This window comes from Salmo trutta, chromosome 21, assembly GCF_901001165.1.
Source record: "Salmo trutta chromosome 21, fSalTru1.1, whole genome shotgun sequence".
Classification (NCBI taxonomy): Eukaryota; Metazoa; Chordata; class Actinopteri; order Salmoniformes; family Salmonidae; genus Salmo; species Salmo trutta.
The window spans coordinates 32616359-32643935 of NC_042977.1; the positions used below are offsets into that span (position 1 = coordinate 32616359).

Consider the following 27577-nt stretch of genomic DNA (forward strand, 5'->3'; position numbering starts at 1 on the left):
CATCACAAATGGTCCTTTTGTTCAATTAATTCCATCGTTATATATCCAAAATGTCAATTTATTTGGCGCGTTGGATCCAGAAAAACACCGGTTCCAACTCGCGCAACATGACTACAAAATATCTCAAATTACCTTTAATCTTTGTCCAAACATTTCAAACAAGTTTCCTAATACAACTTTAGGTATTTTTTTACTTAAATAATTGATAAAATTTAAGATAAACTGCATTCAATACCGGAGGAAAACAAAGTGGAGCGTGCTTTTCAGGTCACGCGCCTCTATCAAACAGTACACTTCCCTAACAGTTTTAGAAACCTTAGAGTGTTTTCTATCCAAGTCTACCAATTATATGCATATCCTAGCTTCTGGGCCTGAGTAGCAGGCAGTACACTTTGGGCACACTTTTCATCCGGATGTGAAAATAGCGCCCTCAAGCCATAAGAAGTTGAATGTACACGGAGAGCTAACATTGATGATGTGCATGTCAATCTCTCATAGCTCAAAGTGGAGGAGAGGTTGACTTCATCACATCTTGTTTTTGTAAGAAGTGTTGACAAACTACAAGCACACAGCTCAGACACCCATGCAAACCCCACAAGCCAATCCACCAGAGGTGTCTTCACAATCCCCAAGTCCAAAACAGACTATGTGAGGTACACAGTACTACATAGAGCCATGACTACATGGGACTCTATTCCACATCAGGTAACTGTTGCAAGCTGTAGAATCAGATTTAAATAACTGATAAAAAATATACCTTATGGAACAGCGTGGTCTGTGAAGAGACAAATACAGGTTCACAAAAATCAGCTTCATGAGGTAGTCACGTGGAATGCATTTCAATTAGGTGCCTGCCTCTCGCACTCTCTCTCCAGTGCGCCTGCCCAGCCCAGTTTGTCCTGTGCCTGCTCCCAGAGCCAGGCTTCCTGCATGTCTCCCCAGTCTGGTGAGTCCTGTGCCTGCTCCCAGAGCCTGGCCTCCTGCATGTCTCCCCAGTCTGGTGAGTCCTGTGCCTGTCTCCCCAGCCTGGTGAATCCTGTGCCTGCGCCCAGAGCCAGGCCTACTGCAAGTCCCGTCAGTCCGGAGCCGCCAAAGCCGCCCGCCAGTCCGGAGCCCGCCAGAGCCACCCGCCAGTCCGGAGCTGCCAGAGCCGCCCGTCTGTCCGGCACAGCCAGAGCCGCCCGCCAGTCCGGTGCAGCCAGAGCCGCCCGCCGGGGGGGGGGGGGGGGGGGGGGGGGGTACTGTCACGCCCTGGCCATAGAGAGGGTTTTATTCTCTATTTTGGTTAGGCCAGGGTGTGACTAGGGTGGGCATTCTATGTCCTTTTTTCTATGCTTTGTATTTCTTTGTTTTGGCCTGGTATGGCTCTCAATCAGGGACAGCTGTACATCGTTGTTGCTGATTGGGAGCCATACTTAGGCAGCCTGTTTTCCTTTGGGGTTTTGTGGGTAGTTGTTTTCTGTCTTGTGTGTTCACCTGGCAGAACAGTTGGCTTTCGTTTTTTTGTTTTGTTTAATGTGTCATTAAAGTTAATATGAGCACATACCACGCTGCATCTTGGTCCCCTCTGTCAGACGATCGTTACACAGACACATCTCAAAATCAACTGTTCAGAGGAGACTGTGTGAATCAGGCCTACATAGTCAAATTGCTGCAAAGAAACCACTACTAAAGGACACCAATGAGAAGAAGAGACTTGCCAAGAAACATGAGCAATGGATATTAGACGGGTGGAAATTTGTCCTTTGGACTGGAGTTAACATTGGAGATGAGCTGTGTCTTTGTGGGACGCTGTGTGGGTGAACGGATGATCTCTGCATGTGTATTTCCCACCGTAAAGCATGGAGGAGGGGGTGTTATGGTGTGGGGGTGCTTTGCTGGTGACACTGTCTGTGATTTATTTAGAATTCAAGGCACACTTAACCAGCATGGCTACCACAGCATTCTGCAGCGAAACGGCATCCCAACTGGTTTGGGCTTAGTGGGACTATCATTTGTTTTTCATCAGGACAATGACCCATGACACCTCCAGGCTTCTTTGACCAAGAAGGAGAGTGATAGAGTGCTGACCTGGCCTCCACAATCACCCGACCTCAACCCAATTGAGGTGGTTTGGGATGAATTGGACTGCAGAGTGAAGGAAAAGCAGCCAACAAGTACTCAGCGTATATGGGAACTCCTTCAAGACTGTTGGAAAAGAATTCCAGGTGAAGCTGGTTGAGAGAATGCCAAGAGCGTGCAAAGCTGTCATCAAGGCAAAGGGTGGCTATTTGAAGAATCTCAAATATAAAATATATTTGATTTTTTTAACACTTTCTTTGGTTTCTACATGATTCCATATGTGTTATTTCATAGATTTGATGTCTTCACTATTATTCTACAACGTAGAAAATAGTAAAAAATAAATAAAAACCCTTGAATGAGTAGGTGTTCTAAAACTTTTTACCGGTAGTGTACATTGTGGTATTGTTGTGTGGTAGGGTTTTTTGTGTTGTGAATATGTAGTGGTGTAGCGATGTTATATGATTTACTGTTTAATTGTTTGCTTAATTGTAATGTAAGTGTCTTGATGTGCTTAGACCCCAGGAAGAGTTGCTGCTGCCTTGGCAGAAGCTAATCTGCATCCATAATAAAATACCAAAAATACTAATACAAATGTTTGATGGCCCTCATATGCACAATTTTGAATCTGTTGTTATGGGGTAGGCTAGTCAAGGTAGATAAGGTATACCAGCCTGTCCAGCCCCCTGCTCCAGCACCCAGGCTATATCTACAGTAAATGACAAGTCTATTTTGGGAAGGAGGCTGGACCATAATAGGAACGTCAGCTACTTGGCATCATGAGGTACCAATGAAGAAAAAAGAAACACGCGTAGTCAACCACTCACTGCAGGAGACTGAAGGATGTTATACTGCCCTGGATACAAATCATCATTGTAGGAATATTGACCAAACATAAATTTGTTGAATCTCAACGGCAAAGATTGGATCATCTTTCGGACTGTAAAACTTTGTTAAAGTTTTCGTCCACATGTTTCAGCGCTTGTTTTACCAGAGAGTGTCTGAAGACTCAAGGTGAGAAAATTATTGCTGAAATTGAATTAACCCAGTTCCCAGTTGAAATAGTCTAAATGTAAATTCAATTTGCAATACCTGAACAACATAAATTGTAACTTAATCAGGCCTAATTAATTTTGGCCTATTTTTAAATGTTGAGTTTCTTATTTTTAGACAAATCATCTTCATTAGTGTGCTGTTCTATGTTTGTGGTGACAGTTTTACACTGTCTAAAACCTATGTTTTTATAACTTATATATTGAATTGCAATGAGTAACTTGTAGGTCCGAGAAGACCATATTTAAAATGTTTTTTTTGCCGACTATCTACAGTACATCAAACCAACTACATAAAACATGTATGATTTATTTGCATAATTGTAATGGTACATTTATCAAGTAATATCGAATAACGAAGCTTTTCCTTCTCTTGTGGGTTCCCTACCAAACAGCTGAACTCTCTTTGCTACTACAAATGGCAATGGACAGAGACGCGGCCTGACAGCTGAGGTTATTTTTGGGACAGGCAGCTCAGGGGAGGGAGGTGACAAAGATGGCAAATGTCACCCTTTCAAAGACAATATTTGCTCTATTTAACCTAGTTAAAACAGTATTTATCGTAATCTGACGGTGCGCTGATCAGTTTGGGTAGGCTACAGGCCTAATAAACCACCTGCTCCCCTCTGGATACGCCTTTTTAGCAAGTGTGTAGGTGTTATTTGATCTTGATATGGGTCTGGTTGATGTCCTATGCGACCGTGCTTCTCAAGTCCTGTCCTGCGGACTCAAATAATGTATAAATAAAGAATGTGCACCCCTGTGAGTTCCCAGGACCAGAATTGAAGAACAGTAGGCCTATGGCACCAACTAATCTAAATATTCCACTTCAGTAGGCTAGTATTGTTTTAAGTGTAACAAATAGGCAGAAACCTATGAAATATGTACCTCTAACCCAAAAACCTACTGTAGGCTATTATTTGGAAAGAATGAGGAGGATTGTTTTTCTATACATCCCTCTGTCACTCTAGAATCTCCCTCCCTCTTGGTTAGCTCTGATGATTGTTTATCATCAGTTGGACTATTTTTGCTAGAATATGATCCATTTTATGGTTGTTACTTGTAATCTTGTTAGCCTACTCTGTATCACGGTGTTTTAGTTGGAAATCTGTCCTGGGTAGGCAAATGTGCTGTACAAAACAATAAAACTGCAGATTGTTACATTGAATGGGACAATTTTATGTTCGACCTACATAGAGACATTATATACAATATTTAAGTCAGTATTCTGTATTGTTTATGTAAATGTAAACAGATGAAGGCTGAGTGATATGCTCTATAAATGTTTTAATTAGTGAGATATCATTGTTATCTGTCCATTGCAGACAGACGTCACTAAAAATATCTAGGCCATAAGTGAGACATGTTAACACATTCCTCCAAGTTCCTATGTAAACAATCTTAATTTACAGCAAACAATTAGCTCTACAATGGCCCACCCAAACACAGTGTGACCCTATGTGTGAACAAGGTTTTCAAACTTTAGTCATTACTTGCTGATGTAGAGTTGTTACATTATTATGTCAGGCATGAGAAGGATGAGACACTTGAGGCTGTGTAGTGTCATGCAAGTGATTTAAATGATTGACAATAAGATTAGAAGGATATCTCATAGTTTTGGTTGCCTTTCCTATGCACTTCTTGATATAGCCCAGTATTCTTGATTATTCTATTCTCTCAACGGTGTGTTTCAATTCTAAATGACACTATTTCCTTGGTACTCTAGGAACTAGTAATGGACCAGAACCTGTTTGGAGGGGCCCCCAGGTTTCTCACGCGGCCCAAGGCCTTCGCAGTGTGCGTGGGAAAGGATGCCACCTTGAGCTGCACCATCGTGGGCAACCCCACCCCACTGATTACCTGGGAAAAGGAGAAGCTACGTCTGACCTCTGGCGGCCGCTTCAAGATGGTGGATGATGGTGACGTCTACCGCCTCACCATCTACGATCTAACCCTGGAGGACAGCGGCCAGTACATGTGCCGGGCCAAAAACAATGTTGGGGAAGCATATGCATGCGTAACCCTTCACGTAGGCCTTCCACAGGAGATGGTGGAGAGGGCCCCCGTCTTCATGGTCAAGCCTACCTCCGCACGCGTAGGCCTGGGGGGCGACGTGGTCTTCCACTGCCGGGTTGCGGCTTACCCAGAGCCCAAATTTGACTGGGAGAAGGACGGGCGTTACCTGGCCGAGACGAACCGCATCAAGGTGACATCGGACAGTGACAGCAGCTCTTTGAGGATCCAGAGCGTGCGCAGCCTGGACAGCGGCACATACACTTGCCGCGCCCAGAATTCGGTAGGCCGCTCTAACTCCGCCGCCACCTTGGTTGTAGACACCCAGGACTCCCGTCACCTGGGCAAGGACAAGAGCACCTCCCTCCTCTCCCACCTGCAGAAACGTAAAGAAGGGATCTCTATCTACTGCACCGCCGAGACCAGCAGCTCCACTTACAACTCCACTACCACCTCCTCGACCGCCACCACTATGGTCACAGACGGGCTGAGCCTTCTGGGTCTAGACCACAGCAGCGCAGCACTGGTCAGTCATCTGCCCAAAGGCGTCTTCACCCGCACCTGCACAGTGACTGAAGGCAAGCACGCCAAACTCAGCTGCTTCGTGACGGGCCACCCCAAGCCTCACATCATCTGGAGGAAGGATGGGGGGAACATTGGCGAGGGACGCAGACAGATCATGTATGAGGACCAGGCCGAGAACTTCATCCTCAAGATCCTGTACTGCAAACAGAGGGACAATGGTCTGTACACCTGTAACGCCTCCAATATGGCCGGACACACCTACAGCGCCGTGCTGGTGATAGTTAAAGGTAAGCAAAAAAAACTATAAAAATCACAAATGGTTGGTATTTCAAGAGCGATGTTTGTTTGGAATATAAATTATGTAGAATAGTGCATTTACTCCATGGATTATTATTTTAATTTGATAGTGCATCACATCTAAGTCTTCTACAAATAAAATGTTTAACATTAGTTTTTCCATATTCTGCCATTATCATACTCCCAAGTCTAGTTCATCACTCGGCTGTTAAAGGAAAAAGTGAGGGTAGTTTTCTTTAATGTTTCCATAACGAGGCAAAGGGATTCATGACTATTTAAGGGACATGACAATGCTTGTCATGTGGGGAGATGACCTTAGATTAACTCTCTCTCATTGCTCTATCTGAATTGCTGATAATCGACTAGTATATAACATATATAACATTTGTTTAAATATAGCTCAAATGTCTCTGCAATGCAGGCCTGCATAACATTGGAGTTTGTCATTCTTGTGATGTTGGGGTCCCCCTGTACACGGGCTTATGTATGTGAAAGCATTGATTTCAAAGAGTGTTTAAAGACCCAATGCAGCCATTTTCAAATTTTTTACATTTTACATTTTAGTCATTTAGCAGACGCTCTTATCCAGAGCAACTTACAGCAGTGAATGGATACATTTTTTTATTTTTTCCCGTACTGAGCTCAATATCAAATAATTTCTGGGTGACAGTTAAGTACCTTATTGTGATTGCTTTCAATTAAAATGGTCATAAAGAAACAAAAATAGCTTCTTAGCGAAGAGCAATTACTCCAGCAAGAATTTTACTAGGACTGTCTGAGTGGTCTGAGTGGAGAGGTTAAAAACAAAAGAATTAGCTGTTATTCACCGCATGTTGATGTCTCCATGGGAAGGCCAACACTCCATTCCACCAAAACAGGCTGAAATTTCAGGCGGTCTTTACAAACATCTTTTACACTAAAAGAGCATTATCAAAATTTTACAATACACAGTATTATTACAATCTCATTGTGTGGAAATATACTGTATATAAAACACAGGAAAATCACATGGTCCTGCACTGGGCCTTTAAACATGATAGTGCAAGGAATCTGAAGAGGTTAACCGAGGGTGTGCTGTCCTTGAGATATCGGATAATGTCATACAGTCATGCTCTTACGGAAATTAGTCTCAACAATTCTATCCACACTAAAATAATTAACCAAAGTGAGCTAAAACGTTCACCTGAGCACAGTTTTACTTTGCCCCAACATAGACTTAAACTGTGCAACTAAGTGGTGGAATGCTGGCAGCGAAATGAAGGGGGAGTGTCATGTTTCATCTATTTTCTGCTAGTGATGAGTAGTTCACAGTTGCAATGATGGCCATTAGGTGCCAGCTCTAGGGTGATTTTCCATGAGCAACTCCTGATTTGCTAGAAGCCTGGAGCATGGAGATTTATCAATGGCGGTTGTTAATCTCTGTCTCAATTTGACAGCGAGTGCAGTGCCCATGGCAGTGATTTTGGTTGCATCTGGTTATACAGTAATTGACACTAGATAATGGATTCTTGAGAGGCTTTGCAAGCGAGAGGGACTGTATCCCTCCTCCCTTTATGTACCAGTGTTTTTATTAACACCAGATCATTTGATGACCCTCTGGTGTACAATAAGCACCTCTAGGAAATGTCATAATTGAAACATACTCAGTAGTCACAGTCCCAGCCAAACATTCAAAACACACATTCAAATGATAAGTTATATGGAAAGATGAAAGCAGCACATAAACGCTAAACTAAAATGTAAGTGAATATGGTTTAGCCTCTGTTCCTTCTCAACTGTTTTCAAAGAGCATAAGCCATTATTTAATATTTTACTGCAGTGGGCTAAACAAGGGTCACACAGTATTTCTTGGTAGTCTTAAACAAATATACTTTTAAACAAAAGTCTACACCTCACACACATGGTTAAGGTCTTAAAACAATAAGACTCCTGTACCATGTCAGATATGGAGTTTTGATGTATTACATTTTGAGTTTGCATCACAATATTACACTTGATATATATCACATAAGACTGAAATATAACAAAACTGTGTGACATAGAAACCCCATATTTTCGGGTGGGTTTTTGAAATAATGTTTATTAATTAAGAAATTATGAAAAATATGAATAACATTCCACCCATGAGGCAACTAGATCATTTGACTGTGTTGCCTATTTTGAAATTATGAATAAATAGAGCTGATTATTCTGAGTGCTGATGTCTTGTTCTAATATTGTCCAAATGGAAATGCAGTACATAATAATAGCCCTGTAAGTAGCTTTGTAAGCTCATTCCATAATAAAGTAAACAGACAGTTAAATCGTAGAGAACTAAAGCATTCCCCAAATGGAGATGTTTCCTTTTGTTGCTGAAAATGGAACAGCACTTGTCTATCTAATCTGCTTTCTAAGGACTGTAAATGTTAGTTTTATTTGATGGAAATACTCTGTGATGTATTGGAGCCCATAGAAATCAGTCCTATAGAATGTGTGTGTATCACATGAGGTGGATACATGACAAAATGCTGGCTTGGACTGGTTCAACCGTGGGTTGTTGATGGAGTACAGCTGAAATACATAAGTGATTGAAACTCTAGTACTGTACAAGTACTTTAAAGGTAGATTCAGTGAAATTACGTTGCCACGAGCAGCAGCGGAGATATTGAGATGAGCGAGAGTCACACATAGTATCTGCGCATGTGCACAGGTTCGCTTTGTGCTGTGTACAGTGTGGTAGCCAGGGCACCAACACAGTGGAGAAGTTGAGTCTCGCGCTTCAATGCTCTTAGTTGTTGCTGAAATTGATCCACTATGCTGTTTACTTTCTGCTGAGAAGTGTTCAAAAGTAAGATACATGAATTTAATTACTGGAGTCACTCAACTTTTTAAAAATGTTCTGCAATCCTCCTATGTCAGAGCCCATGGCAGGGTATGGCATATTAAAATAAATACATCCATTGTATCGGCAAAACAGAAAGAGATTGACTTTATGAGCAATTGATTTACGCATCCACCAATTTCCATTATTTCACTCACCTTGTGACAATTATTCTGTGTTCTTTCAATGATCCTCAGAGCCCAAGGTGCCGTTCAGGAGGAAGCTGCAGGATGTGGAGGTCCAGGAGAAGATGACGGCCACACTGCTGTGTGAGGTGCCCATCTCCACCACCCAGGCCAGCTGGTTCATGGAGGAGACGCGACTGGAGGACTGCTCCAAGTACCGAATGGAGGAGGAGGGCACCATGCGGCGCCTCACCATCCACAACGTCACCACCAATGATGATGCCGTCTACATCTGCGAGATGAAGGAGGGGAGCCGCACCGTGGCCGAGCTCACTGTGCTGGGTACGAGAGCCATTTTCTTGTCTCTAGTCTTCTGACAAACTCCTGATGCCTCCAATAACAAATATTATGCAACATTATCAACATTGAGATTGTTCCTACATTATACTTCGATGGAATATATATCAGACAGAAGTTTACAATGAAATGTTGTGCAGTTTCATCATGTAATAGGCATTACTGCCTATTACTGTCAAAATACTGTCAAAATATACTGTCAAAATACAGTGTCAAAATATACAGTCAAAATACTGTCAAAAAACTGTCAAAACATTTAATGATGCAAAGGGAGTCTCCAATTTCCTTTCTGACCTTTCAAGGGGGCAATAACCTTGGTATTTAGTTTACACAGTGTTAGTGCTGCAGCGTTGTAGACTACACTTGCCATTTGGTGACCCTTGTACTTGTCACTCACAGGCAACATCACTAAGAAGCTGCCCAGGAGGACTGTAGTGCCAGTGAGTGATACAGTGATCTTCTGCGTTGAGCTGGAGCACCCCTGTTCTGACGCCTACTGGACACGCAATGCCGAGCGTCTGAAGCCGGACACACGCATATTAATTGCATGCACCCTCAGGCAGTACACTTTAACCATCAGCCACTGCCAAGCTGACGACTCAGGAGAGGTGGCCTTCATGGCTGGAGACTGCAAGACCTCCACAAGATTCTCTGTCACAGGTGAGCTACAGACATAGACCTACATGCATAGCACAGACTCTAAAGCCCTTTTCCTATCGCAACATCAAATTAGGAAATCCTACATTTAAATTCCCTTTTGATTAATCTGATCACAAAGGTTAGGGTTAGGGTTAGGGTTTATTTTATTTCACCTTTATTTAACCAGGTAGGCTAGTTGAGAACAAGTTCTCATTTACAACTGCGATAACCATGATAAAGCAAAGCAGTTCGACACATACAACAACACAGAGTTACACATGGAATAAACAAACATACAGTCAATAATACAGTAGAAGAAAAAAAAGTCTATATACATTGTGTGCAAATGAGGTAAGATAAGGGAGGTAAGTCAATAAATAGGCCATGGTGGCAAAGTAATTACAATATAGCAATTAAACACTGGAATGGTAGATGTGCAGAAGATGAATGTGCAAGTAGAGATACTGGGGTACAAAGGAGCAAGATAAATAAATAAATACAGTATGGGGATGAGGTAGTTGGATGGACTAATTACAGATGGGCTATGTACAGGTGCAGTGATCTGTGAGCTGCTCTGACAGCTGGTGCTTAAAGCTAGTGAGGGAGATAAGAGTCTCCAGCTTCAGTGATTTTTGCAGTTCATTCCAGTCATTAGCAGCAGAGAACTGGAAGGAAAGGCAGCCAAAGTAGGAATTGGCTTTGGGGGTGACCAGTGAGATATACCTGCTGGAGCACGTGCTACGGGTGGGTGCTGCTATGGTGACCAGTGAGCTGAGATAAGGCGGGGCTTTACCTAGCAAAGACTTGTAGATGACCTGGAGCCAGTGGGTTTGGCGACGAGTAAGAAGCGAGGGCCAGCCAACGAGAGCGTGGAGGGTATTTTGTAAATGACATCGCCGAAGTCGAGGATCGGTAGGATGGTCAGTTTTACGAGGGTATGTTTGACAGCATGAGTGAAGGATGCTTTGTTGCAAAATAGGAATCCAATTCAAGATTTCATTTTGGATTGGAGATGTTTAATGTGAGTCTGGAAGGAGAGTTTACAGTCTAACCAGACACCTAGGTATTTGTAGTTGTCCACATATTCTAAGTCAGAACCGTCCAGAGTAGTGATGCTGGACGGGCGGGCAGGTGCGGGCAGCGATCGATTGAAGAGCATGCATTTAGTTTTACTTGCATTTAAGAGCAGTTGGAGGCCACGGAAGGAGAGTTGTATGGCATTGAAGCTCGTCTGGAGGTTAATTAACACAGTGTCCAAAGAAGGGTCAGAAGTATACAGAATGGTGTCGTCTGCGTAGAGGTGGATCAGAGAATCACCAGCAGCAAGAGCGACATCATTGATGTATACAGAGAAGAGAGTCGGCCCGAGAATTGAACCCTGTGGCACCCCCATAGAGACTGCCAGAGGTCCGGACAACAGGCCCTCCGATTTGACACTCTGAACTCTATCAGAGAAGTAGTTGGTGAACCAGGCGAGGCAATCATTTGAGAAACCAAGGCTGTTGAGTCTGACGATAAGAATGTGGTGATTGACAGAGTCGAAATCCTTGGCCAGGTCGATGACTACGGCTGCACAGTATTGTCTCTTATCGATCACGGTTATGATATCGTTTAGGACCTTGCGCGTGGCTGAGGTGCACCCATGACCAGCTCGGAAACCAGACTGCATAGCGGAGAAGGTACGGTGGGATTCGAAATGGTCGGTAATCTGTTTGTTAACTTGGCTTTCAAAGACCTTAGAAAGGCAGGGTAGGATAGATATAGGTCTGTAGCAGTTTGGGTCTAGAGTGTCTCCCCCTTTGAAAAGGGGGATGTCCGTGGCTGCTTTCCAATCTTTGGGAATCTCAGACGATACGAAAGAGAGGTTGAACCGGCTAGTAATAGGGGTTGCAACAATTTCGGCAGATAATTTTAGTAAGAGAGGGTCCAGATTGTCTAGCCCAGCTGATTTGTAGGGGTCCATATTTTGCCGCTCTTTCAGAACATCAGCTATCTGGATTTGTTCTATACGTCTGCAGATACGTCATATCACTGACTTTTCTCAGAATTTATCATACATACATGAGCCATTTCAAACTATACCTCCCTCCCTCCCAGCTGCCAGAAAGCATCCTCCTGATCCCCCCATTGATGTGGTGGTGCGCAACAAGACCGACTCATCCATCACCCTCCACTGGTCCCCCCCAGACAGTGACCGCCCTGTACCCATCAAGGGGTACATAGTAGAGAGGAGGAAGGTGGGTGCCCAGACCTGGCAGAGGTGCAATGGCATGGAGATTAGCCCCTTTACCGAGATCACAATCCAGAACTTCACAGAGGAGGCCAGCTACCAGTTCCGCATTTCTGCAGTCAACAACTATGGCCAGAGCCAATACCTGGAGGTGCCCGGGACCTTCTACCTTGGTGAGACAGACAAACATCTTCTTACTCCTTATTACTTGGTTTTATTGAAGAAGAAACTAATGGCAGTCTAGGAATACTCCTGGAGATGTATGAGGTAGACAAGAAGAATGTGGGTCTGTACCAAGGCTTGTAGGTAGAAGGTGACTTGTCCGTAAGAGTAAAATAACTAAGTACACTCTTAGAAAAAAAGGTGCTATCTAGAACCTAATAGGGTTCTTAGGCTGTCCCCATAAGAGAACCCTTTGAATAACCTTTTTTTGGTTCCAGGTAGAACCATTTTGGTTCCAGGTAGAGGTTTTTGAGGTTCCATGTAGAACCCTTTCCACAGAGGGTTCTACATAGAACCCAAAAGGTTTCTACCTGGAACCAAAACGGGTTCTACCAGGACCCTGAAACGGTTCTCCAATTGGGACAGCAGAATAACCTTTTTGGAACTTTTCAACAGGTACTCACAATCAAACCGTAATACAAAAAAATATATAAAAACACCACCATGCTACTTTTGTAATACTGATGTGATTCAACCCTTTCTTACAGAGCCCAGTGCAGAGGTGAAAACAGGCCTGATGAACAGCACAGCCATCTCAGGTGAGGAGGCCTCACTCTCCGTGGATCTGTCTGCCGTGTGCTCTGGCTTCTGGTCTATCAACGGACGCCTCCTGCGTAGTGGTGGTGACTACCTTATCACCCGCCAAAAGACCACACACACGCTGATGATCCGGACGGTCTTGATGGAGATGAACGGAGCCGTGGTCAAATTTGTGGGCGGTGGCTCTGAGAGCACTTGTATACTCAAAGTGAAGGGTAAGCACTGGAATAGGGGGCAATGCCAAGAATAAGAACTGTGGATTGAATATGCATGTCTTCATTAGCATGATGCTTTGAGTTGCCTGTATAAATCAAATCAAATAAAACATGCTTTGTAAACAACAAGTGTAGACTAACAGTGAAATGCTTAATTACGGGCCCTTCCCAACAATGCAGAGAGAAAGAAAATAGAGAAATAATAGAAAAGTAAAACATGTAACAATAAAATAAATAATAAATACACAATGAGTAATGGTAACAATAACACAATGAGTATAAAGGCTATATATACATAATAAAAAAATGATATTATCTAGAACCTAAAAGGGTTCTTTGGCTGTCCCCATAGGAGAAGAACCCTTTTTGGTACTACTGTAGGTAGAACCCTTTTGGTTCCAGATAGAATCCTTTTGGGTTCCATGTAGAACCCTTTCCACTCTTTCTTATTGATCAATTAACTAATTTACTGCATGGTGATGTCACCAGGCAGACTAAAACTCCATCCCACCAAAACAGGCTTAAATTCCAGGCTTTCTTTACAAATAGCTTTTACACTAAAAGGGCGTAATCCTAATTTTTACAATTTCACAGTATTATTCCAACCTCATAGTGCTGTACAAGCAGTTATGAACCTCATCTGTTAGCTGTTCTGTTGGTAGACAGTCACCATCTTTCCATTGGAATTTCCCATACAACAACTACAATTCAATACTCTGTAATTAGCATAGCCCTGGTAGCTTATGTAAAACCTCTATTTACAGCTCCACCTATCCGGTTCACCAGTAAGTCTGCTCACACTGAGGTGGTGACCTGCAGCGCCCAGTCCTCCGCCCAGCTGACCACAGAGGTGTCTGATTACCATGCCCAGGTGTGTAGTGGTCCTTTTGTAGCTCAGTTGGTTGCGCATGGCGCTTGTAACACCGGGGTAGTGGGTTTGAATCCCGGGACCAGCCATGCATAAAATGTATGCACGACTGTAAATCACTTTGGATAAAAGCATTTGCTAAATGGCATATATTATCTAATGGCACATATTATATAGAAGTCCAGATGACTGAATTAATTAATGAACAAATGAGTACTGTATTGGTCTGTTAGGGTTAGGCGTAGTGTTTTAAATACAAAAATACTTAAGACTTTCTCTTTTGAATTGTTCAGTTTCAATTCACTGTGTAAATCACTGTGTAATGCTGTCATTCCTGTGTAACTTATGAGGATTGTGCATTACAATGTTTCCTCTAACTCTGTAGGTGGTCTGGATGAAGAATGGACGGGAGCTGAAGATGGGCAAGAAGTATGAGTGCATAACCACTGACCACAAGAGGATCCTGATGGTACACAATGTCACTGAAGAGGACACGGGAATCTATGACTGTGTCCTAAACGAAGACAGAATGTCCCTGAAGCTTTCTCTAAAAGGTACAACAGGACAGCCAAAATATCAAGAATAAAGACTCAACTCCTGTAGTAATCTATCATGCTAGAAATAAGAAACCACTCCAATGTCTACAACATATTAATAACTTGTTGACACCTGGTGGAAAGTGGAAACCTGATCCCTCAGATTCCCATATAATTGTAATACAATAACAGAAATAGCTACATTTTGTACAGCTTCACTGAAAACCCGTTTTGTATTTTGTTTTATTTTTTTTACAAATGACAGATATTTTTACACTCGAAATCCAGTAGGTTAGTCTGACCCCGGATCTTAAACTGACACGGCGTATGAAGTGCAACCTCTAACCTACATTGCCTACAGAAAGCCCCTCTCACACCACGTGGCACACAGGGACAGACTGGGCTCTGACAACTAACACCAGGTGGTAGTGAGCCATCGAGCATGGGAAAGAGCTCTCTGTCATCATGTAATAAAGTCCAATGTATCACTGGTACCGTCCCCAATCCTCCAACCACGCACAGGCAGACACCCACCTATCATATGATGGTGTATGAAATGTAGCTGTTTGGTTATAAAAGCATAATCAAATATTTGTAAAGCGAATAAATCATCATAGATGATTCTGTTATTGCATATTTTTTTGTCATATTCAATTCCACATGGGCCTTTGTTAACATTTAATTATAACCTTAAGGTATTCATAGATTTCTACCACAACTCTATAAATTAAAAAAGCGTAAAATCATGATTTTGTTCTTGATGACAAATCCATCCATGTTTCTCTTCCAGATGAAGCAAAATTCCTGAACAAGGCCAGGGGTCCCATGGGGGTGGCACCTGCCCTCAGTGGGCACCTTGAGTTGAACTGTGAGGTATCGTCTGCCAGCGGGGTGGTGGTGTGGAGGAAGGATCAGACAGTGGTCATTGAGGACCAAAGAACTACCATTGTCTCCAAAGGGACACAGAGGAGACTGGTCATCAAGAACGCCAAGAAGAGTGACGAGGGACACTACTCCTGCGAGACAGCGGAAGACAAAGTCACATTCCAGGTCAAGATAAAAGGTAAGAGAGAGAAGGAATGTCTGTAGAGCACACCAGACAAACAATATCATTGTATTCAGTTTGTATAATAACCTAGTCATATATTTTTTTTAAAATGTTTAAGCTAGAAAAACTAGAATCCCAGACTGCCCATACAAATACTGTTCCTGTTTTTAGTGTTCAACCCAAAAAGAAAGGTTTCTGATTTTACTCTGCCATTCCATGACTGTTCCCTCAGAAGTTCAACAGGCTGCCTTCACCAACAAGGACTCTGTACAGAAGGAAGTGAGAGCTACTCTCTCCCAGAAAGCCACTCTGAGCTGTGAGGTGTCAGATACCAAGACAGAGGTGAAATGGTACAAGGATGGCAAACAGATCATTGCAAGTAAAACAGTCTCCATGGAGACAAAGGGCAAGAGTCGTCTGTTGGTAATAGACAAAATGGAGAAAAAGGATGCTGGAGAGTACACCTGTGAAGCTAGAGCAGAGAAGCTGGTCTTTAAAATACATGTGTCAGGTAAGCCAAATATTGATTGACTGTCTATTGTCTACTTTTGACCGAGGTTGCTGGAGTGGTTGTCCATGTGCCAGTCTTGCAAATTTGAAACATTTTCTCCCTTAGTCCTTGGAGATGGTTTGAACAATGTACAACATTTGAATTTCTTCAGCTCTGCTCATTATGTTAGAAATGTATGGTTGTTTTGTTAGTGTTCTAATTGAGACTTAAAAATGTGTGGGGTTATCAGATAAAATATTGTTTGTAGATATGGGCTTCAAAGTTGTTTCATTGGATGATTTTGCTTTCATGGCTTCTGAGGACACCTCAATGATGCGATGTGTCTGTCTCTGCTATATTAGTGCTGTAGCTGGTTGACTATGACTGTTATGCATGTCAATGCTACCCATGTCTGTCCAGTGTCGAATGCCCCTCCATGATTGTTCCCTCAGAAGCCCAACAGGCTGCCTTCACCAACAAGGACTCTGTACAGAGAGAGGTGAAAGCTATTCTCTCCCAGAAAGCCACTCTGAGCTGTGATGTGTCAGATACCAAGACTGAGGTGAAATGGTACAAGGATGGCAAACTGCTGACTTCCAGTAAGACAGTGTCCATGGAGACAAAGGGCAAGACTCGTCAGCTGGTGATAGAGAAGGTGGAGAAGAAGGATGCTGGACAGTACACCTGTGAGGTTGGAGCAGAGAAACTGGTCTATGAGATACAGGTGACAGGTAAGGAGGATATCGTCTTGTCTCCTTTCTGCCTGATTGCTTGAATGGTTGTCTGTCTGCTCTTCATATTAATGAGGAATTGGACCTTGCATGTTACAGGCACCACTAGTCCCCACCCCACCCCCCCGCACTCTGAGCTCTTTAGCCTACTGGAGTATTTCATATCTATTGCTTCTGATATTGTTATGTAACCCAGCTCGTTGTCTTTTTTCAATTATATGTGACATTTGAATTGTCCATTTTTTTTAATTCTTCCACATATTCCTTGCTAATATTGTATTCACTCCTTATTCGCCAGTATCTGATCAACTATCTGCTTGCACCTGTTGCCCCTGTTACGCACAGCAGGTGTCTTCTTAAGTACGTCTTCCTGATTTGTTTGTACATTACTGATGATCAGGTCGAAACGTATGCTCCGTTTTTCTTTATTAACTTTGTACTTTTTGTATTCTTTTGAGCGTGGATTAAATTAAGTATATTATTTTTGCACATCGGCCTCCTTGGGTTATTCCTTTTCATGGTTTTGAGTGCCAGTACCTTTTGAACTCTACATATATTTTTTTCTCCTACACACCGGCTGCCTTCCATTGTAGCCTGACTGCAAACCCTCATACTGGCTTCCTGCTCTACACATTGGACATGTTTATCTTAGGAGAAGATAACTATGAAATAGTTAGCTCTCCCCTCAGATGCTTTGGCAAGTGTACTGTTAAGTTACATTTAGCTTTTGTCTCAGTAAGAAACCAATACCTAGTTTTTTGTCATGCTGATAAAGTTGAGATCTTAGGATTAGTTGATTCCATCAGACAAGGGGCTATGTTTGAGGCTTCAAGGTTGTTTCCTTGCTTGATTTGGCTCTGGTTGTTTTGCTTTGTGGCTTATGGGGACGTCTCACTGGTCTCTGTCCCTTTTGCGGCTGTGTGTCGGTTCCCATTCTATATTTGAACTGCTAATGGTTGATTTACAGAAGCCCAGGCTGCCTTCACCAATAAGGACTCTGTACAGAAGGAGGTGAAAGCTGCTCTCTCCCAGAAAGCCACTCTGAGCTGTGAGGTATCTGACACCAAGACGGAGGTGAAATGGTACAAGGATGGCAAACTGCTGACTTCCAGTAAGACAGTCTCCATGGAGACAAAGGGCAAGACTCGTCAGCTGGTGATAGAGAAGGTGGAGAAGAAGGATGCTGGACAATACACCTGTGAGGTTGGAGCAGAGAAACTGGTCTTTAAGATACAGGTGACAGGTATGCAGGAGTTATTTTTTAGTTAGATGCCCTCTGTGATGTGATTTAGGTTTTGGTTGCTTGAATGGTTGTCCGTTTGTCTGTCTTATTAATTAAAATTTTATTCTCCTTATTTGAAGATAATCGTAAGAGATTTTCTGATGTCGGAGGAGATGTTATGGGACATACACAGTTACATTTTTAGTTCTGTTTTTTAACTTACAGCTATTTAGTTATTTTCTAAGTGTAATTGGTTACATTACCTTAGCATTTGTGAGTTCTATCTTGCAAACATATAGGTTTAATTGGTTGTTTTGATTGCGCACAGCATTGTCCTTTGAATATTTTGTCTCGATTCACTGATGTTTTTCATGGGGATATCTGAGTGCTCTGTTTCCCAGTTTGTTGCTCTGGACTGTGTGTCCGTCTCCATGTCACATTGGAATTTCAGATGGTTTACTTTGCAAGGCTGCTCTATGTCCAATACCTCCCGTATTTGTCCAGTCTAGAGATATGGTTCCTGTTTTGATGTGATATTGAGGTTTCTCATTTCCATCATATCCCTCAATTGTTCCTCCTTCAGAAATGAAGGCTGCTTTCTCCAATAAGTGAGAGCTACTCTCTCCCAGAAAGCCACTCTGAGCTGTGAGCTGTTAGATACCAAGACAGAGGTGAAATGGTACAAAGATGGCAAGCTACTGACTTCCACTAAGACAGTCCACATGTTGTCAATGGGCAAAGCTTGTCAGCTTGTGATAGAAAATGTGTAGAAAAAGGATGCTGGAGAGTACACCTGTGAGGCTGGAGCAGAGAAGTTGGTCTTTAAGATACAGCTGGCTCTATTATTGTTCCTCGGAAGGCTTTGGAGGCTGAATAGTTGTCAATGTATATGTTCTCTACATTGTCTACACATGTTTTCCCTAAAGGAAAGAGATGTTATATTGTTGTCTTTTTTGATTGTTTTGCAAATGTCTGAATTGTCCGTTTCCCTGTTTGTTGCATTGTCTTGGTCTGTGTCTTACTACTTTATAAATGCAGATGATTGATTTACCTAGCATTTGTATTGCTTTATGTCCCCTGATGTCTGTTGTGTGTAAGATATGGTATCTGGTTTGGTTGTTGGGATTTTTTTACCTAAAGTGTTATGTTTCTGGTACTATCATGCACCTCCATAATTGTTCCCTCAGAAACTCAAGCCGCTTTCACCAATAAGGACTCTGTACAGAAGGAGGTGAGAGCTACTCTCTCCCAGAAAGCCACTCTGAGCTGTGAGGTGTCTGACACCAAGACGGAGGTGAAATGGTACAAGGATGGCAAACTGCTGACTTCCAGTAAGACAGTGTCCATGGAGACAAAGGGCAAGACTCGTCAGCTGGTGATAGAGAAGGTGGAGAAGAAGGATGCTGGACATTACACCTGTGAGGTTGGAGCAGAGAAGCTGGCCTTTAAGATACAGGTGACAGGTATGGGACGATTTCAAAGCTGGCTGTCTGTTGATGTTTTTCTCAAGGTTTTGGAGGCTGGATGGTTGTCAATGTACTGTGTCTGTGTTTTACATTGTCTACAATTTTGTTCTCCCAAGGAAAGAGATGTTATACTGTTGTTTGTTATGATTGTTTTGTTAGTGTGGAAGTCTGAATTGTATGTTCTTGTCTGTCTCATAATGCTTTAGAAATGCAGATTTTTTTACTTACTCTGACAATATCGCTTGATTTCCCTTTTGTATGTCATGTGCAAGATACACAAAGGGTTTCTGATTTGGTGTTGGGATTGTTTGACCCTGAATGAAGGGTTTCTGGTTTTACCATGCCCTTCAATGATCCCCATTCAGAGGTCCAGGCTGCCTTCACCAATAAGGACTCTGTACAGAAGGAGGTGAAAGCTGCTCTCTCCCAGAAAGCCACTCTGAGCTGTGATGTGTCAGATACCAAGACGGAGGTGAAATGGTACAAGGATGGCAAACTGCTGACTTCCAGTAAGACAGTCTCCATGGAGACAAAGGGCAAGACTCGTCAGCTGGTGATAGAGAAGGTGGAGAAGAAGGATGCTGGACAATACACCTGTGAGGTTGGAGCAGAGAAACTGGTCTTTAAGATACAGGTGACAGGTATGGAGGATATGAAAGCTGGCTGTCTGTTGATGTTTCTCTTAAGGCTTTGTAGGCTGAATGGTCCCAAACAAGATGTTGTTTTGTATACTCAAGCCGATGGCCTCTGAATGTACTGCCCATTTTGTTTGGTTAGATGTCTGTCTCTTGGTTGCATATTTGTGTCTAAAACTATATTTGAATAGCTGGTTATTGACTTACTAGTCTAGCCATTGTTTTGCTCAACACTTCCCAGTCTCATGTCTGTCCAGTGTAGAGATGCGCTTCCTGTTTGTTTTGTGTTCAACCCTGAATGAAGGGGTTCTAATTCTACTGTGGCATGTCATAATTTCTCCTTCAGAGATTCAAGCAGCTTTCACCAACAAGGAGTCTGTAAAGAAGGAGGTGAAAGCTACTCTCTCCCAGAAAACCACTCTGAGCTGTGATGTGTCAGATACCAAGACTGAGGTGAAATGGTACAAGGATGGTAAGCTGCTGACTTCCAGTAAGACAGTCTCCATGGAGACAAAGGGCAAGACTCGTCAGCTGGTGATAGAGAAGGTGGAGAAGAAGGATGCTGGACAGTACACCTGTGAGGTTGGAGCAGAGAAGCTGGTCTATGAGATACAGGTGACAGGTATGATGTCATTGACTCATTCAACCGTATTTGTTATACCCAGTACTATCATCACTACGCTAACAAGTTTTATTTTTTTCTCTAGAATCCTCTGCCAAGTTTAAAAAGACTGCCGTGAAGGATATATGCAGTGTTCAAGCAAGTGAGAAGATTGTTTTGACCACTGAGCTGACTTCGGAGAGTGCCAGTGTTAAGTGGTTCAGGGATGGAGTAGAGTTGAAGGAGGGCACTAAATATGAGATGAAGAGAGAGGGACATTCTCGTACCCTGATTGTGAAGTCCACCGAAGTCAAAGACAGTGGCACCTACTCTTGCCACACTGATGATGACAAGCTTGAGTTCAAAGTTCAAGTCAAACGTTAGTTAGCAATTCATTCATCAGAACAATTGATTGGCGTGTACAGTCAATACTGACATAAGAGCATGCATATAAAATTAAGTAAATGAAGTTCTGTCCATGTTTCCTCTCAGATACACCGCTGAAGTTTGTGGTGCAGTTGCAGCCTGTAGCCACAGAGCTGGGTGTTACGCTGACCCTGACCTGTGAACTGAACCAAGCCTCAGGGGACGTACTCTGGCGCCACAACAGTCGTGAGGTCAAACCCGGTGGCAGGTTCTGTGTCAGCGCTGACGGTGCCAAGCGGGTCCTTACCGTAACAGGAATGACCAAAGAGGATGAGGGAGAGTACATCTGTGAATGCAAAGATGATAAGACCTCTGCCAAGGTCTCCACCAACGGTAGCTAAGGCTTTACTTTCATTAGATTTAACGCTTGGTCTCTCACCACTGCAGCACATAGTTACAGACATAAACGACATAGTTACAGACTTAAACGACATAGTTACAGACTGAAACGACATAGTTACAGACTTAAACGACATAGTTACAGACTTAAACGACATAGTTACAGACTTAAACAACATAGTTACAGACTTAAACAACATAGTTACAGACTTATACAATATAGTTACAGACTTATACAATATAGTTACAGACATATACAACATAGTTACAGACAAATACAACATAGTTACAGACATATTCAACACAGTTACAGATCTGTAAAACATAGTTACAGACATATACAACATAGTTACAGACCTGTAAAACATAGTTACAGACAAATACAACACAGTAACAGACATGTACAACATAGTTACAGACCTGTGCAACACAGTTACAGACATGTAACACATAGTTACATACCTGTACAACATAGTTACAGACAAATTCAACACAGTTACAGACATGTACAACATAGTTACAGACAAATACAACACAGTTACAGACATGTACAACATAGATACAGACCTGTGCAACATAGTAACAGACCTGTGCAACATAGTTACAGACATGTACAACATAGTTACAGACTTAAACAACATAGTTACAGACAAATACAACATAGTTACAGACCTGTACAACATAGTTACAGACATATACCACATATGTCACGGTCGTCGTAAAGATGGGACCAAGGCGCAGCGGGAATGTGAATACTCATCTTCTTTATTGTGAAGAAAAAACAAAATAAACACTTAAACAAAAACAACGACGAAAAACAGTCCTGTAAGGCACACAGCTTACATACGGAACAACTACCCACAAAAACCGATGGAAAAACACCCCTACTAAATAGGACCTTCAATTAGAGGCAACGAGGAACAGCTGCCTCCAATTGAAGGTCAACACAATAAACTAAACATAGAAATAGACAAACTAGAATGAACATAGAAATATACTAACATAGAACATTAACCAAAAAACCCCGAAACACATAAAACAAACACCCCCTGCCACGTCCTGACCAAACTACAGTAACAGATAACACCTTTATTGGTCAGGACGTGACAGTACCACCCCCCACAAAGTTGGAGACCACGGATGCACCTCAAACCAAAAAACACAAAAATAAACCTCAAAACAAAAATAATCCCGAACTAAAGGGAGGGAAGGGAGGGTGCCCACCGTCACCGACGGTTCTTGTGCTACACCCCCCCCAACCCACCTACTATGGAGGTGGCTCAGGCTCCGGCCTTAGTCGCCAACTTAACCTGTCCACAGGGCTAAGGCGCGTCGCTGGAGACCTCGGGCTGATGCGCGTCGATGGAGACCTCGGGCTGATGCGCGTCGCTGGAGACCTCGGGCTGATGCGCGTCACTGGAGACCTCGGGCTGATGCGCGACGCTGGAGACCTCGGGCTGATGGGCGACTCTGGGAGCTCTGGACTGGAGGGCAACTCTGGGAGCTCCGGACTAGAGGGCGACTCTGGCTGCGCCGGTTCCGGATGGGAGGGCGACTCTGGCTGCGCCGGTTCCGGACTTTAGGGCGACTCTGGCTGCGCCGGTTCCGGTCTGGAGGGCGACTCTGGCTGCGCCGGTTCCAGACTGGAGGGCGACTCTGGCTGCGCAGGCTCCGGACTGTAGGGCGACTTTGGCTGCTCAGGCTCCGGACTGCAGGCCGTCTCTGCAGGCTCCGGAATGCTGGCCGTCTCTGCAGGCTCCGGAATGCTGGCCGTCTCTGCAGGCTCCGGACTGCGGGCCGTCTCTGTAGGCTCCGGACTGCGGGCCGTCTCTGGAGGCTCCGGACTGCGGGTCGTCTCTGCAGGCTCTGGACTGCGGGACGTCTCTGCAGGCTCCGGACTGCGAGCCGTCTCTGCAGGCTCCAGACTGTGAGCCGTCTCTGCAGGCTCCGGACTGTGGGCCGTCTCTGCCGGTTCTGGACTGTGGGCCGTCTCTGTCGGTTCCGGACTGTGGGCCGTCTCTGTCGGTTCCGGACTGTGGGCCGTCTCTGCCGGTTCCGGACTGTGGGCTGTCTTTGCAGGCTCCGGACTGTAGGACGTCGCCGGAAGCTCTGGACGGGGAACTGTCGCCGGGAGCTCTAGACGGGGAACTGTCGCCGGAAGCTCTAGACGGGGAACTGTCGCCGGAAGCTCTAGACGGGGAACTGTCGCTGGAAGCTTTAGACGGGGAACTGTCTCCGGAAGCTCTGGACTGGACAGACGCACTACAGGCCTGGTGCGTGGGGCTGGCTTTGGAGGCGCCAGACTGGTAACAAGCACCTAAAGGCCAGTGCGAGGAGCAGGAGCAGGACGAACTGGACTGGGCTGACGCACTGGAGGCCTAGTGCGTGGGGCTGGTACTGGAGGTAACAGACTGGAGACACGCACCTAAAGGCTAGTGCGAGGAGCAGGAACAGGACGTACTGGACTGGGCCGACGCACTGGAGGCCTGGTGCGTGGTGCTGGCTTTGGAGGGGCCAGACTCGAGACACGCACCTCAGGGCTGGTGCGGGGAGCAGGAACTGGATACTCCGGGCCATGAACAAGCACTGGAGGTCTGGAGCGCACAGCCTGCACCACCTGTCCTGGCTGGGTAATCACAGTAGCCCTGCACGGGCAGAGTGCTGGCACAGTGCAAACTAGGCTGTACAGAGGCCTGATGGCTGCCTTGCGTAGAGCAGGCGCAGGGTAGCCTGGGCCTAGGAGACGTACTGGTGGCCAGATGTACTGCGCAGGCATACTCCTACCTGGCTGGATGCCCACTCTAGCACAGCACTTGCGAGGGGCTGGAATCGCTCGCACCGGACTGTGCGTGCGCAAGGGCAACAACGGGTGCACTTCCGCATAGTCCGGCGCTCTCATGATCCGCTGCTCCCCATAATAAGCACGGGGAGTTGGCTCAGGTCTACTGCCTGCCCTAGCCAATCTTCCCGTGTGCCCCCCCAAAACATTTATTGGGCTTCCTCTCCAGCTCCACCTGCTTCCCAGGCAGGCTGTTGCAATGGTCCAGTAGCTGTTCCCACGTCCAGTCTATCCTTGCCTCTAGTACCTCCAGCGACCAGGATGCCATCACCTCCCGAGCACCGTGCTTGCTCCACTCCTGGTGCTGCTCCCTTCTTTCCTGGCCCAGGATCCTTGCTCCTCCTGGGCCCGCTGCTTGGTCCGTTGGTGGTGGGTAGTTCTGTCACGTTCGTCGTAAAGATGGGACCAAGGCGCAGCGGGAATGTGAATACTCATCTTCTTTATTGTGAAGAAAAACCAAAACAAACACTTAAACAAAAACAACGACGAACAGTCCTGTAAGGCACACAGCTTACATACGGAACAACTACTCACAAAAACCCATGGAAAAACACCCCTACTAAATAGGACCTTCAATTAGAGGCAACGAGGAACAGCTGCCTCCAATTGAAGGTCAACCCAATAAACTAAACATAGAAATAGAAAAACTAGAACGAACATAGAAATACACTAACATAGAACATTAACCCAAAAAAAACGAAACACATAAAACAAACACCGCTTGCCACGTCCTGACCAAACTACAATAACAAATAACCCCTTTACTGGTCAGGACGTGACAACATAGTTACAGACAAATACAAAATAGTTACAGACTTATACAATACAGTTACAGACTTATACAATATAGTTACAGACATATACAACATAGTTACAGGCAAATACAACATAGTTACAGACCTGTACAACATAGTTACAGACATATACAACATAGTTACAGACATATACAACATAGTTACGGACATATACAAAATAGTTACAGACAAAAACAACATAGTTACAGACTTATACAATATAATTACAGACATATTTAATATAATTACAGACATATTAAACATAGTTACCAGACTTATACAATATAGTTACAGACCTGTAAAACATAGTTACAGATATATACAACATTACTATAGACCTGTAAAATATAGTTACATGAAATATACAACATAGTTACAGACCTGTACAACATAGTTACAGACTTATACAACATAGTTACAGACCTGTAAAACATAGTCACAGACAAATACAACACAGTTACAGACTTATACAACATAGTTACAGACTTATACAACATAGTTACAGACTTATACAATATAGTTACAACTTATACAACATAGTTACAGACCTGTATATAATAGTTACAGACTTATACAATACAGTTACAGACTTTTACAATATAGTTACAGACTTAAACAATATAGTTACAGACATATTCAACATAGTTACAGACAAATACAACATAGTTACAGACTTATACCACATAGTTACAGAGCTGTACAACATAGTTACAGACCTGTACAACATAGTTACAGACTTATATAATATAGTTACAGACTTATACAATATAGTTACAGACCTGTACAACATAGTTACAGACATATTCAACATGGTTACAGACAAATACAACATAGGTACAGACTTATACAATATAGTTACAGACCTGTACAACACAGTTACAGACATATACAACATAGTTACAGACAAATACAACATAGGTACAGACATATACAACATAGTTACAGACCTGTGCAACATAGTTACAAACATGTACAACATAGTTACAGACTTATACAATATAGTTACAGACTTATACTATATAGTTACAGACCTGCACAACATAGTTATAGACTTATACAATATAGTTACAGACTTATACAATATAGTTACAGACCTGTACAACATAGTTACAGACATATACAACATAGTTACAGACAAATACAACATAGGTACAGACATATACAAAATAGTTACAGACCTGTGCAACATAGTTACAAACATGTACAACATAGTTACAGACCTGTACAACATAGTTACAGACCTGTGCAACATAGTTACAGACATGTACAACATAGTTAAAGACCTGTACAACATAGTTACAGACCTTTACAACATAGTTACAGACCTGTGCAACATAGTTACAGACCTGTGCAACATAGTTACAGACATGTACAACATAGTTAAAGACCTGTGCAACATAGTTACAGACCTGTGCAACATAGTTACAGACATATACAACATAGTTACAGACCTGTAAAACATAGTTACAAACAAATACAACACAGTTACAGACATGTACAACATAGTTACAGATATATAGAACATAGTTACAGACCTGTGCAACATAGTTACAGACATATACAACATAGTTACAGACAAATACAACATAGTTACAGACATATAGAACATAGTTACAGACATATAGAACATAGTTACAGACCTGTACAACATAGTTACAGACTTATACAACATAGTTACAGACAAATACAACATAGTTACAGACCTGTACAACATAGTTACAGACCTGTGCAACATAGTTACAGACATATACAACATAGTTACAGACATATACAACATAGTTACAGACATATAGAACATAGTTACAGACCTGTACAACACAGTTACAGACATATACAACATAGTTACAGACAAATACAACATAGGTACAGACATATACAACATAGTTACAGACCTGTGCAACATAGTTACAAACATGTACAACATAGTTACAGACTTATACAATATAGTTACAGACTTATACTATATAGTTACAGACCTGCACAACATAGTTACAGACTTATACAATATAGTTACAGACTTATACAATATAGTTACAGACCTGTACAACATAGTTACAGACATATACAACATAGTTACAGACAAATACAACATAGGTACAGACAAATACAACATAGTTACAGACCTGTGCAACATAGTTACAAACATGTACAACATAGTTACAGACCTGTACAACATAGTTACAGACATATAGAACATAGTTACAGACCTGTACAACATAGTTACAGACTTATACAACATAGTTACAGACCTGTAAAACATAGTTACAGACAAATACAACCCAGTTACAGACATGTACAACATAGTTACAGATATATAAAACATAGTTAGAGACAAATACAACATAGTTAGAGACATATCGTCAAACATTCTAGATATTAACCCATGTATTTTAATATTTACTCATTTTCTGTGTGCCTGAGTCTAATTAAGTGTCTCCAGATAATC

At 43.1% G+C, this 27577-nt stretch overlaps 1 protein-coding gene across 20 annotated transcripts in view; it reads left to right on the top strand.

Moving 5' to 3' along the window:
• The first annotated feature begins 2871 nt into the window (after window positions 1–2871).
• Window positions 2872–27577, top strand: part of LOC115157190 (obscurin) — a 91074-nt gene continuing 66368 nt past the window's right edge. For 15 of the 20 annotated variants that reach the window (XM_029705228.1, XM_029705232.1, XM_029705237.1 and 12 more), the window contains exons 1-17: window positions 2873–3075; window positions 4840–5938; window positions 9006–9275; window positions 9690–9950; window positions 12027–12332; window positions 12870–13136; window positions 13901–14007; window positions 14390–14558; window positions 15331–15603; window positions 15821–16099; window positions 16531–16809; window positions 17777–18052; window positions 19219–19494; window positions 19863–20138; window positions 20479–20754; window positions 20840–21112; window positions 21226–21492. In XM_029705228.1, the coding sequence (XP_029561088.1) occupies window positions 4849–5938; window positions 9006–9275; window positions 9690–9950; window positions 12027–12332; window positions 12870–13136; window positions 13901–14007; window positions 14390–14558; window positions 15331–15603; window positions 15821–16099; window positions 16531–16809; window positions 17777–18052; window positions 19219–19494; window positions 19863–20138; window positions 20479–20754; window positions 20840–21112; window positions 21226–21492 (4945 nt within the window). In that variant the 5' untranslated portion in view covers window positions 2873–3075; window positions 4840–4848. Of the gene's footprint in view, window positions 3076–4839; window positions 5939–9005; window positions 9276–9689; window positions 9951–12026; window positions 12333–12869; window positions 13137–13900; window positions 14008–14389; window positions 14559–15330; window positions 15604–15820; window positions 16100–16530; window positions 16810–17776; window positions 18053–19218; window positions 19495–19862; window positions 20139–20478; window positions 20755–20839; window positions 21113–21225; window positions 21493–27577 lie in introns of all 20 variants that reach the window. The other 5 variants (XM_029705248.1, XM_029705249.1, XM_029705230.1 and 2 more) reach the window with 4 other exon arrangements.